We start from the raw sequence: 23,037 nt of genomic DNA on the forward strand, positions 1-23,037 counted from the left end.
GTTTCAGCTCAAAATACCCCATAGATTTTTTTTTTTAATTCATTTTTTAACTGCCTATTTTGGGGCACAATTAGAAATGAGCCGATTCAGGGTGTGTGGCCCCTTTAAATCTCGTGCTCCACGCCCCAAGAGCTCACGCTTGCCTTAAACAACATAAAAAAGTTCAAACAGCTAATATAACCCTCACAATGGATCTTTACAAAGTGTTCGTCTTGCAACATGTCTAATTGCGTAAATACAGTGTTTATTTTGATGTTTACATTGATTGTGAATGAGTTTGAGGCTATGCTTCGTGGCTAACGGCTAATGCTACACTGTTGGAGAGATTTATAAAGAATGAAGTTGTGTTTATGCATTATACAGACTGCAAGTGTTTAATAATGAAAATAATGACGGCTCTTGTCTCCGTGAATACAGTAAGAAACGATGGTAACTTTAATCACATTTAACAGTACATTAGCAACATGCTAACGAAACACTTAGAAAGACAATTTACAAATATCACTAAAAATATCATGTTATCATGGATCATGTCAGTTATTATCACTCCATCTGCCATTTTTCGCTGTTGTTCTTGCTTGCTTACCTAGTCTGTTGATTCAGCTGTGCACATCCAGACGTTCTGCCCTCGTCTAATGCCTTTCATAATGTTGGGAACATGGGCTGGCATATGCAAATATTGGGGCGTACATCCCGACTGTTATGTAACAGTGTTATGTTGAGATTTGCCTGTTCTTCGGAGGTCTTTTAAACAAATGAGATTTATATAAGGAGGAGGAAACAATGGAGTTTGAGACTCACTGTATGTCATTTCCATGTACTGAACTCTTGTTATTTAATTATGCCGAGGTAAATTCAATTTTTGAATCTAGGGCACCTTTAATGAAACAGCTTATAATATTTTGTGAAAACTGTGAAACAATTTTTTAAGATTCTTTGATTAATAAAAAGTTCAAGAGAACAGCATTTATTTGAAATATAAATCTTTTAACATTATAAATGTCTCGACTGTCACTTTTAATCAGTTTATAAGGTCCTTGCTAAATAAAAATATTAATTTATTTAACTTTTTTTTTTTAAATGGTAGTGTATCATGGTTTTCACAAAAAATATTAAGCAGCACAACTGTTTTCAATATTGATAACAATAAGAAATGTTTCTTGAGCAGCAAATCAGCATATTAGAATGATTTCTAAAGGATCATGTGACACTGAAGACTGGAGTAATAATGAAAATTCAACTTTAAATCACAGGAATAAAAAAGTCGCTGTTTGGATTTTAATAGGCAAATACTTAAGAATCTATGGATGGATCATTATTACAGTGACACACTCCATCTTTAAGGGTTAAAAGAACCGTTGCCAAACATATAACATGCTAGAAACATAATAATAACTGTAATAATGATCCATTCATAGATTCTTAAGTTTTTGTCTATTAAAATCCAAAAAGCGTATAACATATAACACAATTACACACATATACAAACAATTTAAAAACACATCTAGAATTATTATTAATATATAATATTTTTGTAAAAATCAATAAAATAATCATAATAAACTACAAGTTTAAATATAACTATAAACTATACATACATATGAATGGATGTACTATGGATGTTTCTGTGTATGCCCATGGCTACACTGTCCAGTCTCATTTGCATTACTGTTTGAAAGAAAGCACCACATCCAAACCGTTGCATTGTCAGGCCTCAGATATATGCAACAGAATGCTCTTCTGTGTCACTGGCACAAAAACAGGAGATCATCATTTCCAGTGTGTCTCAGACAGGCAGAGCTCAGAGGCCACTGGCAGATGAAGAGCACACCATCTGGCACAGGCCTACACGTGCAGCTGAGAGCTAAAAGGATGAAATGGGGAAATGCTCTCACGTGCCACACAGTTTCTGCCTCAGGAAATCACTCTAAGTGGGTTGACTCAGATGATAGGGTAAGAGAAAAGCCTCGGTCTGCCTAACATTTGTGCATCCATGCTGAAATGTGCAACAATAATGCTATTTGTGCAACACACCACCTAGTGCTTTAAACAAACAATATTCCACCAGCACTGTGGACTTAAAGCTCTTATTTTATAAACACAGAATCATCTATGTGTTCTGACGTGAGATTGTTTGTTACTCGGCATACTGTATGCTGCAGAATGTAAAGAGATGTAAGAGAGCATCTGTAGTTCAAGAATTCACAGATATGTCTAAAATGTTTGCATGTCAGTAATTAATAATTAGAACTGCAATACTCAAAATGGCTTTAATATTATATGTAAATACTTTATTAATTATTATATTATATTATAAAACAAACCCCAATTTTTATTGTTTATATCAGAATACAAAAATGGGATTAAGTTGAATATATATTGTTGCATAAAAAGGGTTTCATGTACCTTCATGTTTTCCACTCATATGCAAATGTATAACATTTTTAGCATAAAAAAAATCTTATATATTCAATTTGAGGCTTTGTGGTGCAAAAGCATCATTAAAATAACATTATAATAATTATGACCTGCCTGGTGTACCAATCATTTTTGTACTCTGATCTGCATGTACATTCAGCAATCAATGAAGATCAATAAAGAGTTTGCTTTATATTCATACCACCCATACCACCATTTGATTTCATGTGGCAAAAAACAAACAAAAAAAAAACAAAAAAAAAAAACAAAAAAAAAACATTTAAAGTCATACAGAGAACAGTAAATAAATTAAAGAAAAGTAAAAGAAAATAGTGTCATTCCACCTTGTCTTAGTTTTGTAGATTGTTCATATTCTGCCCTCTGCTGGCAAAGAAAATATAAAAAAATGCAGTTTTGAGGACATGAACTTTATTTGATCTCACATAAAAAGCCATTTCTACAACTGATGATGAATTTAAGGGAGGTCTAAGACTATGACTAGGTTTTCTCAGTTGGTACTTAGGCAGTTTAAAGTGAATGTTTAGTAAGTATATGGTATAAAAGGAGGCAACGTCTGTTTGTGCAAGTCTACGCGATAGCTTGAAGTGCCCAGCAGGGAGAGACAAAAACCGCAATAATATATTTAAATAAATGCTACTTATACTTCACGTCTATATAAAGGTAAAATAACAAAATAACAGAAACCATTTGGTTATTTATTAAGGACCATTTGCACTTGGAATGCTGATAGTAGTTCTGAACTGTGTTTATGAGGGGATACAATAAACACTTATAAATCTACAATTTTTGCTTTGGAACGACCCATAAAGTTTCAATGATGTTTATGTCTAGGGATTAGGGGAAACGCATGGAAAGCATGACTTCATTCTGGAGCTCCATTTCTAGTGGAAACCATTGGACCTTATGACCCCATAGATGTTTATTTTGTAGATGGATGCAAATTGTGGGTTGACGCCATCTTTTGGCTTTTTCTGAACACAGATGTTTTTAAGTGCAAGATATTTTTCCATAACTTTTATATTATTCATAGTATTTTAATTCTCTTTATAACCGTCATAACTGCTTTTCTTATCATTAACCAAGATTTGGTGTGAAGTAGCTAATCGTAACGGTAATACAGTTCACAGAAATTCATAATTTTCTGAAAAGTCATATAAAAGTTATAAAAAATGTCATATAAAAATACAAAATTATGTTGTTGTTGGGTTTTTTTTGGTTAGTTTTCCCATAAATATCCAATCCGAACATGACAGCATAATCTGACCATTTTGCTTTATTATTGTTTTTTCTTTCATTATTTTCTTTTATTATTGCATAAGTATTTACTATAACAACAATACATTTAGTGCTAACAGTGCCACAGCACAATGTGGTCCATATTACCATGGATCTTTCCCTTCAATAGAGATTTAGTCTTATTGCAACTGATCTTCCACAGTAAATTTAATTGTTGTGGTTGTTCTGTAATCATGGACGCAAGCAGAGAAAATATCATTTCAAACCAGCCATAAAAACATAGGGAAGTGCATGCTTATGGAAATTGGCTTTGATTGGGGCAATTTCAGTTTACAGTTAGCAGCTTAATATCCAAATTTAATGCAAATAATTCAGCCACAGAGAGACATTCGGCTGAGCGAAGACGAGATTTCCTTTCACCGCCTGCAAACTATGTTGACAAAAATATCACAAGAAAGTGCCTGCAAATGATTGATATTCCCCACCCCCAATGTATTTCCTCATATTTATTTTTGTATTAAAATATTTAAAACATAATAAACAAAAAATACTTAATGTGATTTTTTTTTTCATATACAATAAAATACTATTTTCCAAAATGTTTGCTCAACATGATCACGAGTAACCTATATAGGCCTATTCATAATATAATAATAAATAAGTTATAGTTGTTAAATTTGTATATAGTTAAATCACTGCAAGATTTGCGTGTATTTGAACATTTGTGCTTGAATGCTCAATTTACATTAAAATGTCACACTTCAGCCTCTTGTATTCCAGCGAGGAACTCTGACTTCTCGCGGGATCCTCCCGATGAAATATCGCGCAGGCAAATCTAAGAAAGGTGGAGACTTCGGGATAACTTCCTGCACAGTACTCTTAAGAATCATACCTCATAGTTTAACAACAGGCCGACATTTAAACCAAGTCGAATGGATTAATATCGCAAATAAATTCGCTAACAAGCACTTCACCAGCACGATTCCACGCACAAGTAGGATTTACTGCTAGCATTCATCCTGCTAGCTAACATCAGCTACCAGGACGGCAGATTGTACACATCAGATCAAGACGGTCTCGTATCGAAGGACAGTATGGGTGAGTTCAACTCTGTTCTTCTGGATCAGTTACAGTGTCACTCCGCGTTTCAGCTTCCAAGGGAACAGCGCGAGCGAGTCACTTAAGTTATTTTAAAAGAAGAAACTGTATCCACGTTGAATAAAGGGGGGAAAAAAAACTTGTGATCAGATGAGTATTTGAGGCGCCAGTGTCGCAAACTGGCTAAGCTTGTCCAAACCAGTAAATTCCTTTCGTTTTGCGTCAAGATTAATGACTCCCTGCCCTTCCACTACATTATTATTGTTTACCTCTCGGATGTAAGTGGCATTTACGTTGTTTGATTAGTTTTAAAGCAGTTTGTACTAGTTGCTGTGGCTTAGTTCCAAAGAAGCCCCCTTAAAGGTGTACTTTGTAATTTTTTATTAATGAATTTTTTTTTTATATTTAAATAAATAAACTGCACTTTTGATAGATCCATTCCAGTGACATACACTCACGTAATATAAAAAAATCAAGACCATATCAGTTTTTGAGAAAAAGCTTTTTTATTTAATACGAAGCGGGTCGCCCCCTTAAGGGCGCCGTCATGTTTACATCACATGACCCCCTGTGCCATAAATCGAGGTACTACTATTATTAATAACATAAACAATAACCAGTGTCATTGTGAAGTTCAAAACCACTTGTACGACTAATAAGAATCAGCTATATGCTAACTTAATGATTCCAGTTATTTATGTTGACTGCGGCTTTAATAAGAAGCATCCCCTAAAAGTTAGGTAGGAATTAGGTAAACAAATGTTATAGTGGAAAACGTTAGGTTTGTACCTGTTCTGCACGGTCATGCTCTTTTGCACGACTCTGCTGGTTTGAATAAAGTGCAAATGTTATGAGCTGTCTACAAATCCTCTTTTGAGTGAGGTTCATTTCCATATTTACTCCTCTCTATTTCAGGTTTTTGACACCAATTGAACTCACTGTATTCTCATAAGCAGTTACTTTTATTGTGCTGTTTAGTGAGGCAGTCAGTGCTGTGTTTGTTTTATTGGCTATGTTCTCTGTCAGGTAACCAAGCCTTTGGCTCATGCTTGTATTGTTAGTAGCCAGAAGTGACAAAGTAAATTTGTATGACTGGTAAATATGGCTATTGGTCAAAACTGTCTTAGATCTTTCTTTGTCACCCATTTTATAGTCTGAATTATGGGTTTTATGTGAAGTCAGCTCCTGGTATTACACTCTAGGCCAGAGTTTTGATCTCGAACACAACCTGTTTAGTGTGTACAGAAGCACTGACGTTTACAGGAAGAAGTTCTGAGGAAAATGTTGGGGGTTTTAGATGTTACATTGGGCATAATGGTCATTTGTTTTCCCAGCTGTATGTATGCTGTAAATGTGTGGCTTGGGCTGCCGGGTTCATCTGGCTGGCAGGCAGGTTGCTTTCGTGGCCTTGAGTGCTCCCACTCCCGCCAGTAATTCATCATGTTGTCACAAAGTTATGTAAGCGCAGGATTGGAAACTAAGCTCGTCAGGAAGTATGGAAGTGTGTTAGAGTAATAAGTGTACTTTACACAGGTGCAAGTGGACATCGCTTGGTCATGTCAGGTCTTGACTGCAGACAATGCAGGCGAAATGAAAATAGGTGGATGTTTCTTACTGATATCTGGTTTCAGATGGGTTCTTTAACACTGATCTTTTCTTCCTCTCATGGGAATATTGTTCTACAGGTCTTGTGATTTTGTTTTAACAGCTAAAGGGTGGCTTTTTTAGTTAATTAGTAGTGCATTTATAGTCTGTGTAGTTTGCATATTTCTTAATGTAATGGATTTTAATATTTAGAGATCAACTACATTCTTTTTGCCATCCTCTGGTAGCAATGTGAATGAGCTATTCTTGTCCAGATTCAGATTCCACTTAACAGTTCTGATTACTTAACAATTCCATCAACTAATCTTTTAGTTTATGAAGAACAATTGGTCCCAATTACACTACCATTCAAAAGTTAGGGGTTGGTACAATTCTTATTATTTTTTTTAATGTTTTTAAAAAAAAAGTGTTTTTTGATCACCAAGTTTTCATATGATAAAAAAATACAGTAAAACAGTTATTGCAAAATATTGTTACAATTTTAACTATCTATTTTGTCTACAACTAACCTAAAATCAATTTTATGTATTTGTAAGATTTATTTTTTTCTTTCAATAAAGAGTTAAAAAGAACAGCATTTGTTTGAAATAGATTTTTTTTTTTTTTTTGTAACAATGTAGTGTTTACTGTCACTTTTGATAATTTTAATAGGTTACACTTTATTTTAAGGTGATGTAGTTACATTGTACTTACTCATATGTTCTGAGTAATATTAAATAACTATTTGTACTTACTACAGAGTTATGGTTAGTGTTAGGGTTTGTTTTAGGGTCAGTTACTTGTAATTATGCATAATTTATTACTATAGAAAGTACATGTAGTAATGTGTAACTATGTCACCTTATAATAAAGTGTTACCATTTAATGCTTCCTAGCTGAATAGAAGTATTAATTTCTTAAAGTCCCCCGTAGTCAATAATTTTATCCCTTAAAACTCTTCTTTGATCATGACCAAAATTACATATTTAAACGTTTATTTCCTGTGGAAAAAAAATCTTCATGCCTTAAAATAGCTTGAATGTAACTCTACACCCTTGCCTCATTTAATAAACACGGATCAGTGAATATGCAAATTAGCCCCACTCCCACTTGCTCACGCCAGCTCAGAGATCCACTCAGTCAACTTACTGAGGTAAATGCTGCAAAAGTGGTATCGCTTTTTACAACATCAGACACATAATGGTAATTAATATGATTAGCCTTTTGCTTGACTATGATATCAAACAGCTAATAATGTGTTGCTAATATTACACAAACCATGTTCTCCATGACAGAGTCAGATATCCTTAAAAACGCTTTGAATGACTCAAAAGTATACCGGGATAACCTGGCTTCTCTCAAGACTCCCCTGCTAGTTTGCTGTTAATGATATGCTAAAGCCCGCCGGCATGTTGACTGGATTGGTTACAAGGTAGTTTGTGACGTCACAGACACCAGCGATTTCAAATCTTTTTTTCACTGCAGGTTTAAGAAGAAAATTACTCTGCAATGGTGCTGACATATGAATTTGCACATGGTTTGTTTTAAAATATATTAAATATACCACATAGACATATAAACAATAAACCTGATTTTCATCACAGGTGGACTTTAACAAAAATTTTACTGTTGCAGTTCAGTGAAGAACCGTTGTAATGATTAGTCTGATTTGAACTGACAACATCACATTTAGTTCTACATGCACTAATTTCTTTTGCCGTGCCACTGTATATTCAGTAGTGGCAATGGAAACACTATCCTTCAGTATGATGTTTTTCCACATTAGTGGAAGAAAGCAGATGGTGAAGAACTGTTAATAATAACCAATGCATTAAAATAATTTTGTTTCAGTATTTTTAGAAAATGAAGTAGAACCAGTTCTAATTAAACTCTCTCCTTGTCAGAGAACCACTGCTCATGACATCATGCAAAAGCCTAAAGCTGAAAATATGTGAAGAATCTCCCGAGCCTCTCCCTACATGCTGACTACTGCACTACTAGTTATTGTTCCAAGTGATTTTAAAGAAAGGACTCTGGTTGACATCCGAAGAATGTATAATAATCTTAGATATATTACTGTATTTGACTGACATGTCTTGAGAATCTCATATGTGGTCTCAGACTTTGACTCCTTTTTGTGTTTTCTTTGTGAACCAAACAAAAATTTTTGTTTGGAGAAATCAAAAAGTTAGCAGCTTCATGTATGACTTTGAGGAGTAGCAGGCTAGCTTGCTAATGGAGTCAAGATAATTGTCCTTTCAAAAAATAAATAAATAGATTAATAAAATAACTTGTTTAAGGACTTGATGGTGGTTGTTGTCATATTCCACACTAGTCAAAAGACTTTATAACTTAACCTTTCAAACTTTTCATATATGCGTGTTGGGGAAAAAAACCCTCTTTCTTGAAGTGTTGCTGGAAATTCCCTTCTGGTTGGTCTAAATTCTGCTTTCCATGTAAATTTTCATATCTTTAAATGAGAACTTGTTTATTCAGTGTGTGTGTGTGTGTGTGTGTTTGTTTGTGTCAGCCAGGGTCTTGATTAGGCCAATCCAAACTGCTTAAGGGCGCTATGAGGTTGAATTGAAATGAAATGTCCCATATTAGGTGCCCTATTTCTTCCAAGCTCCAGTCACATATTGATTGTGTGTGTGTGTGTGTGTTTTTGTTTAGTGTAGTAATTTTATTTTATTAAACCACTGACCCATTTAACGTTTGACCTCTTCATGTCACACACGACTCGTCTGGCTTACACTTCTACAGTGAACATATGCTCTGAAAATTTTGTCTGTGGATGTTTGAGGTTGTCAGCACGTTTTTTTTAAAGAACCACTTTATGCACATTTCATTTATGTTCAGTATCAAGGACATTTTCAGCAGGAATTTACATTTAGAGCTGTGAAGTCATTGTTTTATCACTAATTAGTCTTGCATAATCAGACTTTTTAATCTGGGCCAAGAGCCACCTATTTGTACTACATGAATGTTAAGTAACCAACCCTAGTTTGGTTTTATTTAATTAATTAATTAATTATTTTACATAGGTCAGGTACGAGGTTGTACATTGAAACATTTGTTAAAAATCTTGCAAATGTCAAACTCAAAAACACAGCATTACACTCCAGCCTAAGGCAGGGACTGACTTTTAAGTGTTGTAGTCAACATTTTCCATTGTATAGATAAGTAATGAAGTTACTAGGGCGGAATGATATTGGAAAAAAACTGACATTGCAATATTTAGTTTTCTGGAATATATTGCTAAATGAAAAAAAAAAAAAAAAAATCGCCAGATGACTGGAATAGCTCAATCTTGAATGATTGGGGTGATTTTGTAGTGGAGTGAATCTGCATAGAAAATAGGCTGATAAACAAATTTTACATGGATAAATACAATAGAACAAAGATACAAATGAAGTAAGCAGGTAAGTCTAACAGTATTCAGGTACAGAAATTGAACAGTCAAATGTAAAATAACACTGCATAGCCTTCACTGTAAAAATTAAATATAATTAATCTTTGTTACAGCTACAAAAGTGATTTTTTTTTTTCTTTGTATTTTGTTGTTTGATTAACATAAATGACATGGACAGAAGCAGAAATATTAGGCTGTTGTCACTTTAAGACCGAATGCACAGATCCAATATGATACACATCCATTTTCTTTCTCAATTGTTTTCGTTCACGTAAGCCATAAGTGACTGTGTTTTAGGGCTGTCCCAGACTAAAGGTTTATCTAGTCGATTATTAGTCGTTAATTTAAGCCATTATTTGACTGATCGCATGTTTATATTAATTTATTTACTTGAATATATACTGGGGGAAATACTAAACCATAATGAGCCTTTAATAAATAAAATTATATATATATATATATATATATTAGGGCCTAATTAGGGCATATATCATGAACACCGGTATAAAATGTCTATCGTTAGAGATTTTACTGTATAGTTTATAGTTTGCGGTGTATATATCCACGTAGCACAGTACTACTTAAAGTTATATACACATAGGAGGGATAAATAAATGTATGAATGAGAAAATAAAGAGTGAGATGTGCTTGGTGTTGAGCGCAATAAGCTGCGAAAAAGAACTCCTTGTGGTTGGTGCTCACGACACACAGCTGAAGCACACACAGAAAGCCACCTCTCTTAGACAGCATGCAATTGTGAATTCAGTTCTCTTTCACATCTTATTGTGCTTGAATGGTCAGATAGACCCACAATAATGTCAAAATGCCTGTTGTGTGGAGTATTCATGTAAACATAGCTGGTTGTCTTAAATTAATGTAAACAGCTGGGTGAAAACTGGATGTGTGTCAGTAAATTGGATCTGTGCATTCAGTTTTAAAGGGACAGCAGTATAATAAACTGCTGTCTGTCTCATTAATGTCAATCAAACAACAAAAGACAAAGAGAAAATCATACACTGCTTTTGACTAAATCACTTTTGTACCTTTAATAGGAATCAGTTCATATCTGATTCATACAGTGAAGACTGTTTTAGTTATGCACCTAATTATTCAATTTCTGGAGTATTTGTTAAACCTACTGCAGCTTAAAAATGTAAAGTTTAATTTGTGTCTTTGCTCTAGTGTATTTGTCCTACTGTTTGTAATTTGTTTCTTATTTATAAAAACAAACATAAAATAAAAATAGCTGTAGGCTAGATATATATCGTTATCATAAAATAAAATTTGTCATTATACATGAAATAAAATTTTGGTCATATCACCTACCCCTATGCCCCCTTTATAGCCTATTCCACGTTCAAGTACACGCATAAACATTGCTGCAAAGCACAGGCAAAAGTAATGATTATGAACATGTCAAAAAATAGCAAGGAGTCATTTTAATTATGAATAAACTAGTGTTTTCTGAGTCACTGTCAGCTGCAAAGATGAAGTTGATAATGCTGCCTCTCCATCTCCGCAGTATAGTGAGCATGCTTATAGAGAGAAATGCACCCTTCATACGGATTACATAAGCAGAGAGTATTTCTTTCGATTTGTATTGGTTCATTGCTTTCTATAGACATACTTAGGGCTGGGTATCGTTCAAAAATTTTCGATACCGAGACGATACCGATACCTTGACTTCGATACCGATACCTAAACGATACCTTTTTCGATACCAATTTTATAAAATCTGTTTAAACAAGATTACATAACCTCAAAAAAAAAAAAAAAAAAAAATTTGGTTTTATATTTTAATTTTGTTGACTTTTTTCAGACTCAAAGACTCATCTCCTGAGCCACTGCGGGGAATAAAAAAGCACAAATTAACTAAATTTACCCAACACAATAAATCAGTGCAAATAGTTTTAATAAAGTTTAGTTTTCAATGCAAAAATTCAGTATGTGAGGCTCTTTTTAAATCACTCAGCAATTGTTCTTCTTCAAAAAATTAATTATTATTAACAAGATCAAAGCGGAAGTAAGAGTGACGCAAGTTCGTTGAAATAAGAGTTCTGTGTCTTTAAAATCAACACATTAATGATTCATCTCTCATCCACCTGCAATTAACTTGAATGTTATTTTTTTATTACTTGGCCCGACCCGCAGATTATCCGCAGTATCAGGAGGACGCTGATACCCCTTTTTCAGCAGAATTGTTCGCGTTCTGGAGCCAGAGGCAGAGCCTGTGCTCGTGCGGGCGAACGAGCCTGTCACGAACCGGTCGCGTGTTTCCATAGACTTGAGGGACGAACGCTGATGTAAAGCTGCTGTGTGTTGTACCTGTCCATAACTAGTCTAAAAAACATTGCGCGTTCCGCTGTTTCTGCAGGCAGTGCGACACTTTTGTTTTCTGTTAACAGTATTATCTGTAGTGAACCGGTTGCTCACATAAACAGCCGTTTCTCACCCGTCCATTCGGAGATAAACTGAAAACGAAACCGTTGATTCACTCGCCCTCTCGCACATAGGGTCTCTCTCGCGCATATAGTTTTATATATTTAGATATAAATAATAATGTAGTGCAACGTTACTTGCTCCTCAACGAGACAGCGAAAGCATTTCTCCGCCCCTCTACTCGGCTCCATTCTGAGGTACCGAAATTTTGGTACCGAATGACAAGACACTTTTCGATACTCGGTAGTATCGAGGCAGTTCGATCGGTACCTAAAAAGTATCGAGTTCGGTACCCAGCCCTAGACATACTTCTCATGTCTTTGAGGCAAGTAGCCTATACTCTGAGTTTCAGTTCATGCTCCTCTTCAGAGTCATATGATCCTTCAGAAATCATTCTGGTATGTTGATTTGATGCTTAGGGAAACATTTCTTCTTAATATTATCAATGTTGAAAACAGTTGTTGTGCTTAAAGGTGCTCTAAGTGATGTCACGCGTTTTTAGGCCAAAACATTTTTTGTCACATACAGCAAACATCTCCTCAGTATCCGCTAGCTGCCTGTCCCCTGAACACACTGTAAAAAACTGCTTTCTCTGTAGTCGCCACAAGCTCCGAAAACGGCAATAAAAACAAACTGGTGCAGCCTGGACCACGAAACATAATAAACATGCTCCAGCCAATAACCGACAAGAATGATTTTAAATGCGCGTTCATGACTGTTTCAGGAAGCACGGAGGGGGAGGAGGAGGATGGAGGGTCTAGCTAGCGTCTGTTTTGTTTGACAAAACTTCAAACGTCAACAGGAAGTTACTCCACCCAGGATCACTTAGAGCACCTTTAATATATTTGTGGAAACCATGATCATTTTTTTGCAATTCTTTGATGAATAGAAAGTTCAAAAGGACAGCATTAATTTGAAATGGATTTATTGTAACAAGTCTTTACTGTCACTTTTAATCAGTTTAATGCATCCTTGCTGAATAAAAATAATCATTTAATTATTGACCAAAAACTTTAAAATGTAGTGTACCTTCAAACATGCTTTCTCCTTACCTATAGGTGTTTTTAATGGCAAAGTCATCATAATTTGCTTTCTTTTCACATCAGACTCTAATTTAAAGGAAAAGTTCACCCAGAAATAAACATTTTGTCATTATTTTCTGTCATTCCAAACCTCTATGCATGCAGTTGTTTTTCATGGAACTCAAATACTTGAAGATTCTTTATTACAGATGATTATAATAATGACATAATTTACATTAATAGGTGAACTTTTACTTTAAGATGGCAAGAACTGTACAGTGAAAGCATTATAGTCCTTGTGTTTTTTCGCTCTTTAACCCATCTGCTGTATGATTCTGTAACTTTTCCCAAAGATTAGACTAAACAAGGTACCACTTAGTTTGAGAGATCATTTCAAAGATTGTATTGCTTGTTGGATCAAACTTAAGTAGTAATTATTAAAGCCTCCATTAAGTTATTTTCTACTGTCTTTCTTTAGTCTTTTGTATAATTTCACTGACCCGGCTTATTCATGCAGTTATTCACAAACTGGCAACTGTGAATAGCGTTTTGAGTAAAGCTTTAAAACATTTTGGCACTACGAAAGCAGAGAAGTAAATTACCTAATCTGTTTTCCTTTCTGAATGGCTGCAGAGGGAATAAGAGCGAATGAAAGCAGAGTCGTGTATTCTGGATTTGCGCCTTGCTCCTGACGTTCGTGCCAAGTCGGCCAACCTTGTCATTATGACAATTTCTGCAAAGCTCTGCTCTAGATCAGGATGCTTTGGCATGCAAAAACAGAGAGTCTAAGTCAGCAAACTGTCCTCACAACTTAGAATACATGAGCTACTACACAAAGCAACCATGCTGTTTTTCTAGACACTTTTAGTTGACCTCAGCTACCATCTGCAATTCAGTTGTATTCACACTGACCTGTGTTCTTTGCGATAAAAGTGCAGCATACAAAATAAAGGATGCATTTTCTGTGTGCCTAGTGACACACTAATGAAGCCTTTAGACTGAGTTAATTTGGAAGTTCTTCTTTTTTTCTTTTTTTGGTTTGGAAACAGGCTCAAGACGAAATTAGAAGCAGAACCACCTAACCACAATTTATGTTGGTTTGACATTATATGTAAGTTTGTCTTCTTAAAAATACAAAAAACAAGAAGAGGAAGAGACAATGACTGTGAGGCAGCCGGCCTTCATAAAGTGCTAAAAACAGATAGTGGTCGCATATATCCATTCAAGAGGAGAGATTGCAGCACATGGCTTGGCGTTTGCTCAAAAAGGCTTGGCTTGTGTGCTTGGTTATCTACTGTTTTAAACTTCACTTGTAAGATGCTTGACCTTGTGTGACCTGTCTCTTATGAAATGGTCTATTCAAGTGTAGATGTATGAAATGCAGGTGAAGTTAAATGTGGGGTATGTATTTTTTCAACAACACTATTTGGAAGGTAATCGGGCCGACACCAAAAACAAACGTCTAATCGGCATTAGGGGGGCGTATGACGGTCATGGAGACAGAACGAGCAATCGGGAGATTTGAAAAAGAAAGAAGAAGAAAAAAACGCAGAAAGAGATGTTGAGAGACAATACAAAACAGCTCAAAAGAATATTACTGGAATGAAGGGTTATGACTTTAGGACCAGCCTTAAAGGTGCTTTAGCCACGGAGCACTATAAAACTCATTCAGAATCAAATGTAAACATCCAAATAAATAATGTACTCACATGATCCGAAGCATGCATGCAGCATGCATGACGAACATCTTGTAAAGATCCATTTGAGGGTTATATTAGCTTTGTGAACTTTGTTTATGCACTGTTTTATAGTCGAGAGCTCGGGTGGGGCAGGGAGCGCGAGATTTAAAGGGGCCGCAGCCAGAATCGATGCATAGTTAATGATGCCTCAAAATAGGCAGATAAAAAAATTAATTAAAAAAAATCTATGGTGTATTTTGAACTGAAACTTCACAGACACATTCAGGGGACACCTTAGACTTATATTACATCTTGTGAAAGAACGTTGTAGGGCACCTATAATATTAGAAAGGCTTTCCAGCGTTGGAGAGAGCTAAGCGGGAAAGCCTGAAAAGAGATGTGGAGGCTGCTTTGATTCCGCTTCATATGTGAGTAAAACTGGGTTTGAGTGTCATTGATTGTCTGGAGCTGCTGTGCTGTTGGCGACTAACAACGAACACTTGTTTGTATTTACTCTTGTGTACTGTACGTTAGTTTTTTGTGCTTCTTTGTCATTCGTTCATCATCTGCACTTTATTTTTTGAGAAGCATTTTAGTATTGAAGTCGGTACTTTTGACAACACTAGTAAAATAGTAATTTAGCTGCATGTACCTAAACACCTACCTAAACAATGGGGACTCAATGGTGGAAAAACTATGTATATATGGAAAATGATGATATGATGTAGGACTGTCACAGTACACAGGTATTGACAATATCCTATATAATCCAGCACCAGTAACTGGTTGGCACTTTAACAGCAGATGGCTGTTTTGCTCCATAACGCCAAAGTCCCTTTAAGACAAGTCATTTCACTCGGCGGCCATCTTTGAAATGCCTCTCGGGCATCCTGGGCATCCATGCAGCTCCTATCTCTTTGAATGGGGAAACATCAAATTCTCCAAAGCTGTTTGCCAAGCTTTCGATTAAATTTCATATTTGAAATCACCAATGAATTCTGACAACAACTGTCTCATAATTTTTTTTCCAAATTTCCCATTTTCCCACTTTCTCCCATTCAAAACAATACGAGTGACATGTCTTGTGTTATTCTATAGTCTTTGATAACGCTTGTCGCTTCCTAGCATAAAATGAAAATAGAGAAAACACAAAATAAACAAATGTAAAGATTAAATTGACTAGTAGCAATGTTTGTTATTATTTTTAAATTTCTAGACATCATGATAATATCTTTATTGTGAATTCTTCTGGTCAAAGTAATGGTGTAGTGATACATTATTCAAGGTTGCAATCTGTATACCTGCCATATTTGCTTCCTTGTCAGAACTCAAATAAAAACAAGATCTTATTAATACACATCCAGCAACTACTAGTGACAAACTTTACTCCGATAAAATCAGTATGATGGGGCATATTTCACAGATTCTTCCTCATCATGTTGGCCTGAACCGGTTTATTTTGCCTCTCTCAACAGATGTTCCCAAAAGAATTCCTCAGAATATGTGGGATGTACAGGGAATTTCATTTGATGATTATAACCGTAACATGCCTGTTTGTAGCAATACTGTGCACAGACATAACCAGTTGAGGTAGGGATGAGAGCCCGTGCGACACGCTGACCTCTTCCCTGTGTTTTCCATGAGAAGTCTCTGCTATCTCTGGCATCGCTGTGTAAATAACCTCTGTCAACAGAGGTACTGTGTGTGTATGCTGCTGATCACATTCTTCTTTGACTCATGCAACTCTCACAGTCAGATTTAGCATTTTTCCTAACTCTGTCCACTTTCCAAAGACTCTGGAAATGGCTGGGAGATGTTTGTGTCTGGTGTCCGTGGTAATGATTAGGTAGTGGAGAAAAGCATATTGCTCTGACATTGTCATTTTGTTTGTCCCGAAACTTGATGGACACCACACCAGTTTGCTTGGATACGGTCATTCCAAAGATCTTGAGAAAGAGTTGAAACTGCTCTCCTTGCTGTTAAATTGTTGTTCCATTGTCCCCATGAACATACCTAGTATATTTGAGTAAAACATTGTTTATATGATGTGCTCTGCTGGCCCTTGGCCCAGTCGTTTTGAAGTTTTTGCTCAAAAAAGAGGTCAAACAATGGTGGCTGTTAAGGGCAAGGTCTAGATTTCCACAGGGTTCTTTTCTGGTCTTGGTGCGGAATGTGTTTATTCACTCTTTAAAGGTCAGAACCAACTATATTAGGAAACTCTTTGAATATTGGGCTATTCAAGTTCATATATTGAACTTTAGATAGTGCTTTAACCCCTGTGTTAGGTTAAAAAATCTTGGTACGATTTTTATGGTGGGGCAGAAAAGTTACCCTAATTGGATTCAATACAATTAACCAGAATTCACACTATGAAAAACAAACAAATCTTTAACATTAATATTTCACACACATTACAAAAATAACTTGGACATAATATTTATAAACTGAATATTTAAATATAACTAACAGTGAAATGCATAAAAAAAAAAAAAAAAATCATTTTGGATCTGTGCAGCTGCCTGAAATTTAAAGGTGCCATCGAATGTTTTTTTACAAGATGTAATATAAGTCTAAGGTGTCCCCTGAATGTGTCTGTGAAGTTTCAGCCCCATAGATTTTTTTTTTTTTTTTATTGATTTTTTTTTTAACTGCCTATTTTGGGGCATAATTAGAAATGCGCCGATTCTTGTTGCGGTCCCTTTAAATCGCGCGTTCTCAGCCCCCGGAGCTCGCGCTTGCCTTAAACAGTGCATAAACAAAGTTTACTCAGCTAATATAACCCTCAAAATGGATCTTTACAAAGTGTTCGTCATGCATACTGCATGCATGCATTGGATTATGTGAGTATTGTATACTGTTACATTGTTTACATTTGATTCTGAATGAATTTGAGGCTGTGATCTGTGGCTAACGGCTAATGCTACACTGTTGGAGAGATTTATAAAGAATGAAGTTGTTTATGCACTATACAGACTGCAAGTGTTTAATAATGAAAATAGCAATGTCTCCATGAATACAGTAAGAAACGATGGTAACTTTAACCACATTTAACAGTACATTAGCAACATGCTAACGAAACATTTAGAAAGACAGTTTACAAATATCACTAAAAATATCATGTTATCATAAATCATGTCAGTTATTATTGCTTCATCTTCCATTTTTCACTGTTTTCCTTCCTTGCTTACCTAGTCTGATGATTCAGCTGTGCACATCCAGACGTTCTGCCCTTGTATAATGCCTAGATCATGGGCTGGCATATGCAAATATTGGGGGCGCACACCCCGACTGTTACGTAACAGTCTGTGTTATCTTGAGATTCGCCTGTTCTTCGGAGGTCTTTTAAACAAATGAGATTTATATAAGAAGGAGGAAACAATGGAGTTTGAGACTCACTGTATGTCATTTCCATGTACTGAACTCTTGTTATTTGACTATGCCAAGATAAATTACATTTTTTAAAAAAATTTTAATTCTAGGGCACCTTTAAGTTAACCAGCAAACATTTTAGTCATAATAGAAATGTTGTACACACATTTTGCAGTGTTGACACTTTGCAGGCATATTCTTGACCTTAAATGTAAAAAAATAAAATATAATAAAATATTTTTTTTTTAAATCACAAAATATCAAGAAAAACATCATAGGTTAACTCAGTGGTTCCCAAACTTTTTCTGCCAGGCCCACCTTTTGTAAAGAAAAATATTTTCAAATGCAAATAGACCATTTGTTGGTCAAAACCATTATCATCTTCATTTGTTGTGTTTTATCAGTTTGTATTTGGTGTGAAAAGGCCTTTGTTGTGTTGTTCTGTATGGTTGTTAAGTACATTTATGTATCTGTGCTTTTCTGCCAGCAAGTCATAGATGCTTGATCACAGCATTAGTTTCACTCTGACTGAAGTGTGTTGCTTTCTTTGTAGTTGAGGTGGTGGTGGAGTATGAGTATGAAGCCCTCCACGAAGATGAGTTGACCCTCAGGCTTGGAGACGTGATCAAAAATGTGCGACGAATTGATGAGGATGGATGGATGGAAGGAGAACTCAATGGGAAACGAGGCCTTTTCCCAGATAACTTTGTAAAGGTAATTTTAAAAAGCTTTTTTTAATGTAATGTATAGTATATTGGTTTTAAGTGAGGTGATGTAACGAAATAATGGGGGGGTTGTGGTTAGCACAAGGCCAAAAATAAAAGTTAATAGGAAGGAAATGTTTATCTTTAGGTATGACATTACAAGTTTTGAATTCCGTTTGAAATCTAACCATGTGTCATTGCATTTTCAATCTCCACTTCAATTTGTGTACCTCTTAATTAGTGTTTTGAGTTGTTGAGGCTGCTTGAGGAAACCCACATTGAGTCGGATGTAATGGCAAATCTTGTCAAAGGCAGGAATTATTGCTTTTGTTTCCTTGCGGAGATCCTTTAGGAGGGTGTGAGGTAATCTTTCACTCTCTTAACTGAACTTTGATCCCGGAAAGATTTTATAGTCGACACTCAGGTGGTTTTAGGAGAGGACCATGGAAAGCGAGCAGGTAGGAGCTCAATTTAGTTTCTGTCAGATCGTATCTAAATAAGATCTTGTTGTGTCTGGAAGACGTGTTACTGGTAATGTTTTGTCTTAAGGTGGTTTTCAGTTCATCCAGTTTCTCATAACGTGGCACTTGATTTGATTGCTTGTTTTGCTGAATCACCAGACAGATCACAGATAGCACAAGATTTAAAGGGCATTTAAAGGAAAAAAATAACCTGAAGAGAATTAAATAAAGTTTTTTTTTACACGAACAGCACTATTTCATTGTGTTCTAAAAGTTATTTTGCTGGTATTTTGCTTTTAAAACATTTGTATTTTGAGTAAAGATTTTATTTTTCTATTTATTTTTTTATTCATCCCGGATTACTTTTCAAAGCAAGTTCTTAACTTAGGACATCTGTAATACATGTGCTGATCCAGACACGATTGATATAGCTTGTAACGATCTAAGATAGAGTTAGAGTAGATCATGTGCTCTAGATGCATGCATTGTAGGCCACACAGCAACTTATAGTAGCGTATTCTTACAACTTTCTAACAACCGTATTCTGCTGCTGTGTGAATGTGGCCATAAATTCCATTGAAATAAACCTATGTCACGATCACACAGCAGCAGAATATCGTTGTCAGTCCTGTATTTTAGTCCTTAATACGGTTACGTTCACACACGGTACGGTTATTTACAGGAGTGACAACCGTATTATATAACTGAACTCACACCTGTACATTTTCGGGACTCCCAACCACATTCTCGCTGTGTGAACGGAACCGCACTGGACAGCTAGTTGTCTGTCACTGCTAGGGTGTTTTGCACGTGGTTTTGCTTTCGATAACTTACTGCGACAGAGATACAAGCTGTATGTCATCTGAAGGTGTTAGATCCAGTCACTGTTCTCCACCGGAGCCGGAGCGGCTCCTGTCAGTTTTGTGTTTCTTTCCCAAATTCAAATGCCATGTCATGCGTTAAAGACTCCTGCTAGCGCAGTGTTTACATGCTTCGGTTGGTTTATTAATTTGTGAGGGATGAACTCGTGGTTCAGTTGGTCTCTTGTCATGTCAAAAGTGATGAGACTTTTCAGTTTTATGGACGTTGCCATCTTTAATATTACGTTGGTCACTGTCGTTATGGTTACTAAGAGAATACAGGCATGGCTCTCAGTGCACGTTCATACAGACAGTGTTCCAGACGCTACTGTAAGTTGCTGTATGAACGAGACATTTCAAGACTCACACCTGTAAGTAAATGCAGTCGTCAATCCCAAAAACTGACAGTGTGAACGTGGACATCAGTAAAATAATATCTGTAGTAGTACTTTATTATTTTATTATATATAAGAATATTATATATAAAAAATATTATTTATAAGAAAATCACGATCTTTAAAAGGGTTGGGAAAGCTGACCTCAAATTAGTTATTGAGGAGAGGGAGTGAGAAAAAGGAATTTCTTTGTCAGCATCTCAGACAGGAAGTTTGGAGCGGATGCAGCCTGTGGCATTCTTCATTCTGCACCGGAGCCTCCAGGAAACGAGCACTGCTCCACATGCCTGTCTCTCAATCCCAAACGGTGTCCATCTGAACCCAGCTAAAAAGGCCTCTGGAGAGTTTCAGTGATACTACTGTGAATGTATTACGATAATGCTTTGGTACTTTGAGATATTACATAGTACCTAATAATTACCGTAGAATTAAATATTACTTCAAAGAATGTCATTTTATCACTCATAGTACATGTCCAAAAAAACATGGTATCATATCCTAGTTCTATGTTAAGTGAGTTATTTGAAGACTTAAAAACAGGTACGAAATAATCTGAGATTTACATTTCAGATAACTTTAACTCGATTTTAAAGGAACACTCCAATTTTTTGGAAAATAACCTAATTTTCCAACTCCCCTAGAGTTAAACAGTTGAGTTTTATCGTGTTATTGAATCCATTCAGCCGATCTCCGGGTCTGGCGGTACCACTTTTAGCATAGCTTAGCATAGTTCATTGAATCTGATTAGACCGTTAGCATCTCGCTCAAAAATGACCAAAGAGTTTCAATATTTTTCCTATTTAAAACTGGACTCTTCTGTAGTTACATTGTGTACTAAGACCGACGGAAAATGAAAAGTTGCAATTTTCTAGGCTGATATGGCTAGGAACTATACTCTCATTCCGGCGTAATAATCAAGGAACTTTGCTGCCGTACCATGGGTGCAGCAGGCGCAATGATATTACGCAGTGCCTGTGACCCCCTGCTTGCACAGGGAACGTGCCTTGCAACCATGGAGACATTTGTGAGAGACGCTGCGTAATATCATTGTGTAATACAAATGCACTGTATTTTCCTCCCCTCTTTTGATTGACAGGATATATCAGCCCTGGCTATCGGCTGTTTTTAAACTAATGGCCGATAGTGTGAAAATTTGCTTTTATCGTCCAATACCAATTATTGGCCGATATATCGTTGCATGTATGTATATGTGTGTGTATATATATATATATATATATATATATATATATATATATATATATATATATATATATATATATATATATATATATATATATATATATATATGAGAGAGAGAGAGAGAGTGAGTATCTTATTATTAGAATTTTATATGGCCTACATTATATTGAAATTACACCATAGTGATAGATAGATGCCCTTTTTTTTTGTTACATTTGAGCCCCTGCCCCTGACAAACTCTCTGCATATCACTGATTGATTGAATTTAGTAACTTTGGTAACACTTTACAATAAGGTTCATTAGTTAACATTATTTAACTACATTAGTTAACATGAACTAATAATGAACTGCATTTCTACAGCATTTATTAATCTTTGTTAATGTTAATTTTACATTCACAAACATTAACAAAGATTAGTAAATACAGTAACAAATGTATTGTTCATGTTAGTTCATGTTAATTAACTAATGTTTAACTAATAAATTATTGGTAGACACTCAATATTCAATATTCAATGACTCTGATAAGATTGGGGGCACAAAAAACTTGATCAGGACATCCCTAATTTTAATTCCATTTTATTACATTTTAATTACTACCTTAATTAAAATTCAAGAATTTAATTTTAAAAGTCATATTCAATTCAAATTGCTGAGGTGTTTTGAAATTGAAGTAACACAGGTCAGGCATTTTTGTTCTTGTTCATAGAATTAAGTGTTCTACTTTAGATCCCTTTTATATCCATAAATGTTTTAGAACGATCTTGCAGAAATAGCATTCTTTGAGAAAAACAGAGCAAGTTTCAACTAGAGGGTGAGAACACGTCTGTCTTTAATCGCTGGAGATCTTATCACTCCTTTGTTTCCCTTCTGTCTCTCTCCCCACCTTTTTATGAATGTGTGAGGCAGGCTTTTCTGTTGGTGAATTTACATGTGTTTGAAAAAATGCATGTGTATACAGGTGCTAGTTTGTGGTTTCTGTCATGTTCTACATGACATGGGTGTGACCTTAAAGTATTGTTAAAAAGTAGTGAATTTTAACCTTACAAAGAATTCAGGCATTCATGGAAAAATTAACAGAACTTACAGGTCCTGCTTTTCTTGTTGTTTAGATTCATTCATTAATTCATTCATTCAA

General features: G+C 35.4%; 1 protein-coding gene across 3 annotated transcripts in view; it reads left to right on the plus strand.

Moving 5' to 3' along the window:
* Positions 1–4,497: 4,497 nt before the first annotated feature.
* The window catches only part of cd2ap (CD2-associated protein), a 56,273-nt gene continuing 37,733 nt past the window's right edge, over positions 4,498–23,037 (plus strand). For 2 of the 3 annotated variants that reach the window (XM_067384142.1, XM_067384143.1), the window contains exons 1-2: positions 4,498–4,773; positions 18,832–18,992. In XM_067384142.1, the coding sequence (XP_067240243.1) occupies positions 4,770–4,773; positions 18,832–18,992 (165 nt within the window). In that variant the 5' untranslated portion in view covers positions 4,498–4,769. Of the gene's footprint in view, positions 4,774–18,831; positions 18,993–19,406; positions 19,441–23,037 lie in introns of those variants that run through there. The other variant, XM_067384144.1, reaches the window with a different exon arrangement.

The sequence above is a fragment of the Chanodichthys erythropterus genome, chromosome 4, assembly GCF_024489055.1.
Source record: "Chanodichthys erythropterus isolate Z2021 chromosome 4, ASM2448905v1, whole genome shotgun sequence".
Classification (NCBI taxonomy): Eukaryota; Metazoa; Chordata; class Actinopteri; order Cypriniformes; family Xenocyprididae; genus Chanodichthys; species Chanodichthys erythropterus.